Below are 12,353 nucleotides of genomic sequence, written 5' to 3'. Positions count from 1 at the left end.
GAATTTTTATAAAGATTTTAAACTCAGTACAAGGTATAGGATCCAGAATATTTATAAAGATTTTAAACCCAATACAAGGTATAGGATCCAGAATATTTATAAAGATTTTAATCTCAATACAAAGTATAGGATCCAGAATATTTATAAAGATTTTAATCTCAATACAAGGTATAGGATCCAGAATATTTATAATGATTATAATCTCAATACAAGGTATAGGATCCAGAATATTTATAAAGATTTTAAACTCAGTACAAGGTATAGGATCCAGAATATTTATAAAGATTTTAATCTCAATACAAAGTATAGGATCCAGAATATTTATAAAGATTTTAATCTCAATACAAAGTATAGGATCCAGAATATTTATAACGATTTTAAACCCAATACAAGGTATAGGATCCAGAATTTTTATAAAGATTTTAAACTCAGTACAAGGTATAGGATCCAGAATATTTATAAAGATTTTAAACTCAGTACAAGGTATAGGATCCAGAATATTTATAAAGATTTTAAACTCAGTACAAGGTATAGGATCCAGAATATTTATAAAGATTTTAAACTCAGTACAAGGTATAGGATCCAGAATATTTATAAAGATTTTAATCTCAATACAAAGTATAGGATCCAGAATATTTATAAAGATTTTAATCTCAATACAAAGTATAGGATCCAGAATATTTATAAAGATTTTAATCTCAATACAAAGTATAGGATCCAGAATATTTGTAACGATTTTAAACCCAATACAAGGTATAGGATCCAGAATATTTATAAAGATTTTAATCTCAATACAAGGTATAGGATCCAGAATATTTATAAAGATTTTAAACTCAGTACAAGGTATAGGATCCAGAATATTTATAAAGATTTTAATCTCAATACAAAGTATAGGATCCAGAATATTTATAAAGATTTTAATCTCAATACAAAGTATAGGATCCAGAATATTTATAAAGATTTTAATCTCAATACAAAGTATAGGATCCAGAATATTTATAACGATTTTAAACCCAATACAAGGTATAGGATCCAGAATTTTTATAAAGATTTTAAACTCAGTACAAGGTATAGGATCCAGAATATTTATAAAGATTTTAAACTCAGTACAAGGTATAGGATCCAGAATATTTATAAAGATTTTAAACTCAGTACAAGGTATAGGATCCAGAATATTTATAAAGATTTTCAACTCAGTACAAGGTATAGGATCCAGAATATTTATAAAGATTTTAATCTCAATACAAGGTATAGGATCCAGAATATTTATAAAGATTTTAAACTCAGTACAAGGTATAGGATCCAGAATATTTATAAAGATTTTAATCTCAATACAAGGTATAGGATCCAGAATATTTATAAAGATTTAAAACTCCGTACAAGGTATAGGATCCAGAATTTTTATAAAGATTTTAAACCCAATACAAGGTATAGGATCCAGAATATTTATAAAGATTTTAAACTCAGTACAAGGTATAGGATCCAGAATTTTTATAAAGATTTAAAACTCCGTACAAGGTATAGGATCCAGAATTTTTATAAAGATTTTAAACCCAATACAAGGTATAGGATCCAGAATATTTATAAAGATTTTAAACCCAATACAAGGTATAGGATCCAGAATATTTATAAAGATTTTAAACCCAATACAAGGTATAGGATCCAGAATATTTATAAAGATTTTAAACTCAGTACAAGGTATAGGATCCAGAATATTTATAAAGATTTTAATCTCAATACAAGGTATAGGAGCCAGAATATTTATAAAGATTTTAAACTCAGTACAAGGTATAGGATCCAGAATATTTATAAAGATTTTAAACTCTGTACAAGGTATAGGATCCAGAATATTTATAAAGATTTTAAACTCAGTACAAGGTATAGGATGCAGAATATTTATAAAGATTTTAATCTCAGTACAAAGTATAGGATCCAGAATATTTATAAAGATTTTAATCTCAATACAAAGTATAGGATCCAGAATATTTATAACGATTTTAATCTCAATACAAAGTATAGGATCCAGAATATTTATAACAATTTTAATCTCAATACAAGGTATAGGATCCAGAATATTTATAAAGATTTTAAACCCAATACAAGGTATAGGATCCAGAATATTTATAAAGATTTTAAACTCAGTACAAGGTATAGGATCCAGAATATTTATAAAGATTTTAATCTCAATACAAGGTATAGGACCCAGAATATTTATAAAGATTTTAAACTCAATGCAAAGTATAAGATCCAGTATATTGATAAAGATTTTAAACTCCGTACAATCTATAAGATCCAGTATATTGATAAAGATTTTAAACTCCGTACAATCTATAGGATCCAGAATATTCTGGATATATAAAGATTTTAAACTCAATGCAAAGTATAAGATCCAGAATATTGATAAAGATTTTAAACTCCGTACAAGGTATAGGATCCAGAATATTCTCGATATATAAGGTTATGGGGTCAGCATAGCAGGTAATGGAGGAGGTCCAGCTACATAGTACAACTGCACTCAACTTCATTGTGATTGTCTGGGTGTTTCCCAAGGAGAGCCTAAGCTTACATAAAGGAAGAGGATTGGCTGAGCGTATCCCAAGGAGAACCTCGACTTACATAAAGGAAGAAGATTGGCTGGGCGTATCCCAAGGAGAGCCTAAGCTTACATAAAGGAAGAGGATTGGCTGAGCGTATCCCAAGGAGAACCTCGACTTACATAAAGGAAGAAGATTGGCTGGGCGTATCCCAAGGAGAGCCTCAGCTTACATAAAGGAAGATGATTGGCTGGGTGTATCCCAAGGAGAACTTCCGCTTACATAAAGGAAGAGGATTGACTGAGTGTTTTCCAAGGAGAGCCTAAGCTTACATAAAGGAAGAGGATTGGCTGAGCGTATCCCAAGGAGAGCCTCCGCTTACATAAAGGAAGAGGATTGGCTGGGCATATACCAAGGAGAGCCTCCGCTTACATAATGGAAGAGGATTGGCTGGGTGTATCCCAAGGAGAGCCTCCGCTTACATAAAGGAAGATGATTGGCTGGATGTATCCCAAGGAGAGCCTCAGCTTACATAAAGGAAGAGGATTGGCTGGGTGTATCCCAAGGAGAGCTTCCGCTTACATAAAGGAAGAGGATTGACTGAGTGTTTTCTAAGGAGAGCCTCCGCTTACATAAAGGAATAGGATTGACTGGGCGTATCCCAAGGAGAGCCTCCGCTTACATAAAGGAAGAGGATTGGCTGGGCGTATCCCAAGGAGAGCCTCCGCTTACATAAAGGAAGATGATTGGCTGGATGTATCCCAAGGAGAGTCTCAGCTTACATAAAGGAAGAGGATTGGCTAGGCGTTTCCCAAGGAGAGCCTCAGCTTACATAAAGGAAGTGGATTGGCTGGGCGTATCCCAAGGAAAGCCTCCACTTACATAAAGGAAGAGGATTGGCTGGGTGTATCCCAAGGAGAGCCTCTGCTTACATAAAGGAAGAGGATTGGCTGGGCGTATCCCAAGGAGAGCCTAAGCTTACATAAAGGAAGATGATTGGCTGGGCGTATCCCAAGGAGAGCCTCTGCTTACATAAAGGAAGACAATTGGCTGGGTATATCCCAAGGAGAGCCTCCGCTTACATAAAGGAAGAGGATTGACTGGGCGTATCCCAAGGAGAGCCTCCGCTTACATAATGGAAGAGGATTGGCTGGGTGTATCCCAAGGAGAGCCTCCGCTTACATAAAGAAAGAGGACTGGCTGGGCATATACCAAGGAGAGCCTCCGCTTACATAATGGAAGAGGATTGGCTGGGTGTATCCCAAGGAGAGCCTCCGCTTACATAAAGGAAGAGGATTGGCTGGGCGTATCCCAAGGAGAGCTTCAGCTTACATAAAGGAAGAGGATTGGCTGGGCGTATCCCAAGGAGAGCTTCAGCTTACATAAAGGAAGAGAATTGGCTGGGCGTATCCCAAGGAGTGCCTCCGCTTACATAAAGGAAGAGGATTGGCTGGGCATATACCAAGGAGAGCTTCAGCTTACATAAAGGAAGAGAATTGGCTGGGCGTATCCCAAGGAGTGCCTCCGCTTACATAAAGGAAGAGGATTGGCTGGGCGTATCCCAAGGAGAGCCTCCGCTTACATAATGGAAGATGATTGGCTGGGTGTTTCCCAAGGAAAGCCTCAGCTTACATAAAGGAAGAGGATTGGCTGGGCGTATCCCAAGGAGAGCCTCAGCTTACATAAAGGAAGAGGATTGGCTGGGCGTATCCCAAGGAGAGCCTCAGCTTACATAAAGAAAGAGGATTGTCTGGGTGTTTCCCAAGGAGAGCCTCCGCTTACATAAAGAAAGAGGACTGGCTGGGCATATACCAAGGAGAGCCTCCGCTTACATAATGGAAGAGGATTGGCTGGGCGTATCCCAAGGAGAGCCTTCGCTTACATAAAGGAAGAGGATTGGCTGGGCATATACCAAGGAGAGCCTCCGCTTACATAAAGGAAGAGGATTGGCTGGGCGTATCCCAAGGAGAGCCTCCGCTTACATAAAGAAAGAGGACTGGCTGGGCATATACCAAGGAGAGCCTCCGCTTACATAATGGAAGAGGATTGGCTGGGCGTATCCCAAGGAGAGCCTTCGCTTACATAAAGGAAGAGGATTGGCTGGGCATATACCAAGGAGAGCCTCCGCTTACATAAAGGAAGAGGATTGGCTGGGCGTATCCCAAGGAGAGCCTCCGCTTACATAAAGGAAGAGGATTGGCTGGGCGTATCCCAAGGAGAGCTTCCTCTTACATAATGGAAGAGGATTGGCTGGGCATATCCCAAGGAGAGCCTCCGCTTACATAAAGGAAGAGGATTGGCTGGGCATATACCAAGGAGAGCCTCCGCTTACATAAAGGAAGAGGATTGGCTGGGCGTTTCCCAAGGAGAGCCTCCGCTTACATAAAGGAAGAGGATTGGCTGGGCGTATCCCAAGGAGAGCCTCCGCTTACATAAAGGAAGAGGATTGGCTGGGCGTATCCCAAGGAGAGCCTCCGCTTACATAAAGGAAGAGGATTGACTGGGCGTATCCCAAGGAAAGCCTCCACTTACATAAATGAACAGGATTGACTGGGCGTATCCCAAGGAGAGCCTCCGCTTACATAAAGAGGATTGGCTGGGTGTATCCCAAGGAGAGCCTCCGCTTACATAAAGGAAGAGGATTGGCTGGGCGTATCCCAAGGAGAGCTTCCTCTTACATAATGGAAGAGGATTGGCTGTGCGTATCCCTGTGTATGAGTGTGTGTATGAGTGTATTACAGTACTCCACAATAATAAAACTCCAGGTAACATGCAGTGTGTATGAGTGTATTACAGAGCTCCACAATAATAAAACTCCAGGTAACATGCAGTGTGTATGAGTGTATTACAGAGCTCCACAATAATAATACTCCAGGTAACATGCAGTGTGTATGAGTGTATTACAGAGCTCCACAATAATAATACTCCAGGTAACATGCAGTGTGTATGAGTGTATCACAGAGCTCCACAGCAATAAAACTCACAGTGATGTGCAGTGTGTATGAGAGTATCACAAAGCTCCACCACTAAAACTCACAGTAATGTGCAGTGTGTATGAGTGTATCACAGAGCTCCACAATAATAAAACTCCAGGTAACATGCAGTGTGTATGATGGGATCACAGAGCTCCACAATAATAAAACTCCAGGTAACATGCAGTGTGTATGAGTGTATCACAGAGCTCCACAATAATAAAACTCCAGGTAACATGCAGTGTGTATGAGTGTATCACAGAGCTCCACAATAATAAAACTCCAGGTAACATGCAGTGTGTATGAGTGTATCACAGAGCTCCACAATAATAATACTCCAGGTAACATGCAGTGTGTATGAGTGTATCACAGAGCTCCACAGCAATAAAACTCACAGTAATGTGCAGTGTGTGTATAAGTGTATCACAGAGCTCCACAATAATATACTCCAGGTAACATGCAGTGTGTATGAGTGTATCACAGAGCTCCACAACACCAAATCTCACAGTAACATGCAGTGTGTATGAGAGTATCACAGAGCTCCACAATAATAAAACTCCAGGTAACATGCAGTGTGTATGAGAGTATCATAGAGCTCCACAATAATAAAACTCCAGGTAACATGCAGTGTGTATGAGAGTATCACAGAGCTCCACAATAATAAAACTCCAGGTAACATGCAGTGTGTATGAGAGTATCACAGAGCTCCACAATAATAAAACTCCAGGTAACATTCAGTGTGTATGAGTGTATTACAGAGCTCCACAATAATAAAACTCACAGTAACATGCAGTGTGTATGAGAGTATCACAGAGCTCCACAATAATAAAACTCCAGGTAACATGCAGTGTGTATGAGTGTATCACAGAGCTCCACAATAATAAAACTCCAGGTAACATGCAGTGTGTATGAGGGGATCACAGAGCTCCACAGCAATAAAACTCCCAGTAATGTGCGCTGTGTACAGAGCTCTGCAGCAATAAAACACCCAGTAATGTGCGCTGTGTACAGAGCTCCAGAGCATTTGAAACATTTATTGTGTTCATCAGAAAATGTACGTTTTGTAACTTTGTTGTTTTATTTGTACAGTGGTACCTCGCCTCTCGCTTGTCTCAATGCCATGCTACACACCAACTCCCGTGGAGAAGAGGGCATGTTCTACAAGGTGCCGGGCCGAATGGGAGTGTATACACTGAAGGTAGGAACGTGGCTGATTATTGGAATTACGCAGATTGACCTTGTCAATGGATTGGAAACTTTGTGGGACCTGCCAGGACCTGGTGTGTCTTGGTAGCACGTCTCTGCTGCTCTTGGTGTAACTCGGCAGGAAGATCCTGCACCCGTCTACAGTGCGTAATCAGTGCCTTTATATGGTACTTTTACCATTCAAAACACACTGTATTTAATCCCTCACAGCACTGTGTGTATCGATAATGTCTTTATTTTACTATTTGTCACAAATTCTCTGCTTGAACTCATTCATAAATTCATAAAAGCAAAATCTGGATATTTAACTTACATTTGTGTTTCCATTAATTTGCCCTTCTAATCCTAAGTCAATCGAATGCTCCCACAACCTCCCTTAATCATATAACAATCCTCCAATCCTACCCACCCCTCCTCCCCCCCAAGTTGTTTCTCGATTTGTTTTTAAAGGAATATCACTGCAGCAATGAATCCGTTTGCTAATAGCCGGGATCTATTTGTGTCAATGCGGTTATTAATGGCTGCTAGTGAATACAGTGAAAGGGGTTAAAAGAACGGTATAGCGTCCGGAATGCAAACCTCTATCAGTAACTGTACAGTGTTTTGTAAATGTTTAGATTTACTTAACCTATTTTCCCTCACTGCGCTGCTCTCTCTGCAGCCGCTCCGCTTCCTTGACTGGGATTTCAGCCAATCCAGTGTTACCCTGTAGGGAAGTATTGAAGTATTGTGAGGCTAGTGTGCCTGCACTGTGACAGTCTTCATCAGCAGCACTAGATTGAGAGCCACGTTAGACTCCCTTCTCAACGTGGTAGCGCCTCTAGTGGCTGTGGATTTAAACCTGCTATCATAACATTGCAGGGTTAATACTACAGGACCATTGCACCCACACCACGTCATTGAGCTGCAGTGGTCTGGGAGCCTGTAGTGGTCCTTTAACCCCTTAAGGACACATGACATGTCTGACATGTCATGATTCCATTTTATTCCAGAAGTTTGGTCCTTAAGGGGTTAAAGGGACACTATAGTCACCAGAACAACTACAGCTTAATAAAGTTGTTCTGGTGAGTATAATCATTGCCTTCAGGCATCCTCAGATGGCCACTGGAGGTGCTTCCTGGCGCAGTACTGCAAAATAGGCAGCACTGTAGTTCAGCGTCCCCACGCTCTGCATAGAGACGCTGAATTTTCCTCATTGAGATGCATTGATTCAGCGCATCTCTATGAGGAGGTGTTTATTGGCCAAAACAGTGTTAGGCCCCACCGCTTCCTTGCCGATTTCCCTATAGGAAAGCATCGGATTGGCTAAAAATCCGAAATTCTGCTGATGTCACCAAGGAGGCAGATCATGGGCGGGGCCAGCATTGGTGGACCCATGCCGCGCTGGAAATAAGGTGAGTGTGGCGGAATGTATCATCCTTTGACTGTTAGAAACTTCACTACGTTTGGGAGCTATCCTACTCGAACCCACCTAGTTCGGCTCCCGAACAAAGACCCCCCCCCCTACAATTTTTTATACCACCCGAACACCGACCACCCCCTGGCGTGTTAACCGCAAGCGCAAGGGAACTTATTAATTAGTGCTTTCCCTGGGTGGCCATTTTGTCTCCCCCAAACACAGGTAGTGGGACATGGTCGTCCAGCGCCTGGAAACTTTTTCAGAAATAAGACCTCGCGAACATCGGAGAAACTCTGCTGCTACCTGCTCCGATTCCAGACCAGCTAGGAGAGCCCTCTTCGGGAGAAACCTAACATCAACCAGGGGGAGCATTCGCTCCCTAAAAGCCAGGGGAAACCTTCAAAGGTGTTCGTACAGAAACTCCCATCAGCCGTTGCCCCATTTTCTACTGAACTGTTTTGGGCTTCTACGGATCTGAGTGCTAATTGGACAACTTGGGCTCTCAGATCCCGGCTATCTGGGGATATAATATATGTCGGGTTCCTATGAATATGTGGGGTACTTTTGGGGGATTATTAATATGTTTTTAATATTTCCCTGTAACTGAGAGATATTTGAGTTACAGTTTCCTTACTCAATTATCTCCCAGACACAGGGACGCCAGGGAGTGGCTTGTAATAGTATGGAGTATGGAGACCCCATGCTGTGGGTCTGTTAATAAATTGAGCATGTTGTGCCTGAATAAACTAAATGACTCCCAGAACTATGTCTCCTCTAGTTACTGGGAGAATACGAGTTATAATCACACAGGGTTCCAGTTGGGCTGAGAGGGAAAATAGTGGAGGTAACTAGTCGGGCTACCAGGAGTCCGCTACAGTGAGTTTTAGGATTTTCTAAGGTGGTTAAGGGTGGGCAAGCCACCTAAATGGTGGATTAAACACGGTAGGGTCAGGAACACTTCTTTGTATTCCTGACCCTATAGTGTTCCTTTAAGGATTTGATCCCTGTATTTTATATATTTATTTATTTTTAGACTGTCTGTGGTCTAACCAGATGATTCTGAAACTCAAGGCCATTTTAAAGGTCCTATATTGTTTTATCTTCTTGTCTCCAAGTCCTGTTTCTCTGCTTTACAGAAAGAGGCAGCGGATGGAGTGAAAGATCTTTCTGACGGGTCAGAGGACAGCAGCGAAGGTCAGTCAGACTCCCAGACATCTGAGCACAGCAGCAGTAGTGGGAGCAGTAGCAGCAGCACCAGCAGAGGCAGTAACAAGGACCAAAGGAGCAGCCAGTGGAGAAGGAAAGGTAGCCATATGTGCCGTGTGTATTCAGACCAAGTGTGGTATGGAATGGTGGGACTGTGTGACCCCCCCGGCCACCCATATAACAATGTATCGTGCCATTGCTGCCCCTGACGTAAAGCAAGCTTTTCTAATAATGAAACAACACAGAATCATTCTAGGTTTGTGTGTGATTTGTAGAAATGAGGAAAACAGATCCCATTTGATCTTCACTCCTTTGTCATAGGGTAACGTTACTGTAATCACTCATTGCCCAAACCTGTGTCTGGTTATCAAACAGTTTGAAGCGACTCTCTGTGCATTATTCAGACAATGTATTAAGATAGAATATAGAAAGATACTTCATTTAACCCCTTAAGGACCAAACTTCTGGAATAAAAGGGAATCATGACATGTCACACATGTCATGTGTCCTTAAGGGGTTAAAGTTCCTGCATTTGTTATTAACGGAACACTCCAGAAAGCATTTCAGTTTGCTGTCATGGAGTCTGTCATGTTTGTGACAGTTTATTAATGTGTCATTTCAATAGAAATTGGTATTTTATAAATGGGGTCAGAAACACGTCCCTCTCAGTGTCACACCTGTCAGCCAGTCTCAGTGTCACACCTGTCAGCCAGTCTCAGTGTCACACCTGTCAGCTAATATTAATGTGACACTTGTCAAGCAGTCTCGGTGTTACACCTGTCAGCTAGTCTTGGTGTCACACCTGTCAGCCAATCTCAGTGTAACACCCGTCAACCAATCTCAGTTTCACACCTGTCAGCCAGTCTCGGTGTCACACCTCTCAGCCAGTCTCGGTGTCACACCTCTCAGCCAGTCTCGGAGTCACACCTGTCAGCCAGTCTTGGTTTCACACCTGTCAGCCAGTCTCGGAGTCACACCTGTCAGCCAATCTCGATTTCACACCTGTCAGCCAGTCTCTGTGTCACACCTGTCAGCCAGTCTTGGTTTCACACCTGTCAGCCAGTCTCGGAGTCACACCTGTCAGCCAATCTCGATTTCACACCTGTCAGCCAGTCTCTGTGTCACACCTGTCAGCCAGTCTCGGAGTCACACCTGTCAGCCAATCTCGGTATCACACCTGTCAGCCAATCTCGGTATCACACCTGTCAGCCAATCTCGGTGTCACACCTGTCAGCCAATCTCTGTGTCACACCTGTCAGCCAATCTCTGTGATACACCTGTCAGCCAATCTCAGAGTCACACCTGTCAGCCAATCTCGGTGTAATACCTGTCAGCCAGTCTCGGAGTCACGCCTGTCAGCCAATCTCGGTGTAATACCTGTCAGCCAGTCTCGGAGTCACACCTGTCAGCCAATCTCGGTGTAATACCTGTCAGCCAGTCTCGGAGTCACACCTGTCAGCCAATCTCGGTGTAATACTTGTCAGCCAGTCTCGGTGTCACACCTGTCAGCCAGTCTCGGTGTCACACCTGTCTGCCAATCTCGGAGTAATACTTGTCAGCCAGTCTCGGTGTCACACCTGTCAGCCAATCTTGGAGTCACACCTGTCAGCCAATCTCGGTGTAATACCTGTCAGCCAGTCTCAGAGTCACACCTGACAGCCAATCTCGGTGTAACACCTGTCAGCCAATCTCGGTGTAATACCTGTCAGCCAGTCTCGGAGTCACACCTGTCAGCCAGTCTCGGAGTAATACTTGTCAGCCAGTCTCGGAGTCACACCTGTCAGCCAGTCTCGGAGTAATACCTGTCAGCCAATCTCAATGTCACACCCGTCAGCCAATCTCGGTATCACACCCGTCAGCCAATCTCGGTATCACACCTGTCAGCCAATCTCTGTGTCACACCTGTCAGCCAGTCTCGGTGTCACACCTGTCAGCCAGTCTCGGAGTCACACCTGTCAGACAATCTCGGAGCCACACCTGTCAGCCTAACTCAGTATCTCACCTGTCAGCCAATCTCGGAGTAATACCTGTCAGCCTAACTCAGTATCACACCTGTCAGCCAGTCTCTGAGTCACACCTGTCATCCTAACTTAGTATCACACCTGTCAGCCTAACTTAGTATCACACCTGTCAGCCAGTCTAGGAGTCACACCTGTCAGCCAATCTCGGAGCCACACCTGTCAGCCTAACTCAGTATCTCACCTGTCAGCCAATCTCGGAGTAATACCTGTCAGCCTAACTCAGTATCACACCTGTCAGCCAGTCTCGGAGTCACACCTGTCAGCCTAACTCAGTATCACACCTGTCAGCCAGTCTCGGAGCCACACCTGTCAGCCAGTCTCGGAGCCACACCTGTCAGCCAGTCTCGGAGTCACACCTGTCATCCTAACTTAGTATCACACCTGTCATCCTAACTCAGTATCACACCTGTCAGCCAGTCTAGGAGTCACACCTGTCAGCCAGTCTCGGAGCCACACCTGTTAGCCTAACTCAGTATTACAGCTGTCAGCCAATCTCGGTGTAATACCTGTCAGCCTAACTCAGTATCACACATGTCAGACAGTCTCGGAGTCACACCTGTCAGTCTTGGAGTCACACCTGTCAGCTAATCTCGGAGTAATACCTGTCAGCCAGTCTCGGAGTCACACCTGTCAGCCTAACTCAGTATCACACCTGTCAGCCAGTCTCGGAGCCACACCTGTCAGCCAGTCTCGGAGCCACACCTGTCAGCCAGTCTCGGAGTCACACCTGTCATCCTAATTTAGTATCACACCTGTCATCCTAACTTAGTATCACACCTGTCAGCCTAACTTAGTATCACACCTGTCAGCCAGTCTAGGAGTCACACCTGTCAGCCAGTCTCGGAGCCACACCTGTTAGCCTAACTCAGTATTACAGCTGTCAGCCAATCTCGGTGTAATACCTGTCAGCCTAACTCAGTATCACACATGTCAGACAGTCTCGGAGTCACACCTGTCAGTCTTGGAGTCACACCTGTCAGCTAATCTCGGAGTAATACCTGTCAGCCAATCTCGG

General features: G+C 43.3%; 1 protein-coding gene across 2 annotated transcripts in view; it reads left to right on the top strand.

Annotated features, from left to right (window-relative positions):
* ASXL2 (ASXL transcriptional regulator 2) overlaps window positions 1-12,353 on the top strand; it is a 109,795-nt gene that overhangs the window by 42,544 nt on the left and 54,898 nt on the right. For both annotated transcript variants that reach the window (XM_063441933.1, XM_063441934.1), the window contains exons 3-4: window positions 6,596-6,704; window positions 9,248-9,416. In XM_063441933.1, the coding sequence (XP_063298003.1) occupies window positions 6,596-6,704; window positions 9,248-9,416 (278 nt within the window). The remainder of the gene's footprint in view (window positions 1-6,595; window positions 6,705-9,247; window positions 9,417-12,353) is intronic.

Source organism: Pelobates fuscus, chromosome 2 (genome assembly GCF_036172605.1).
Source record: "Pelobates fuscus isolate aPelFus1 chromosome 2, aPelFus1.pri, whole genome shotgun sequence".
Lineage (NCBI taxonomy): Eukaryota > Metazoa > Chordata > Amphibia > Anura > Pelobatidae > Pelobates > Pelobates fuscus.
The sequence above is the reverse complement of the archived record's forward strand: the minus strand, read 5'-3'. Positions and strand labels throughout refer to the sequence as shown.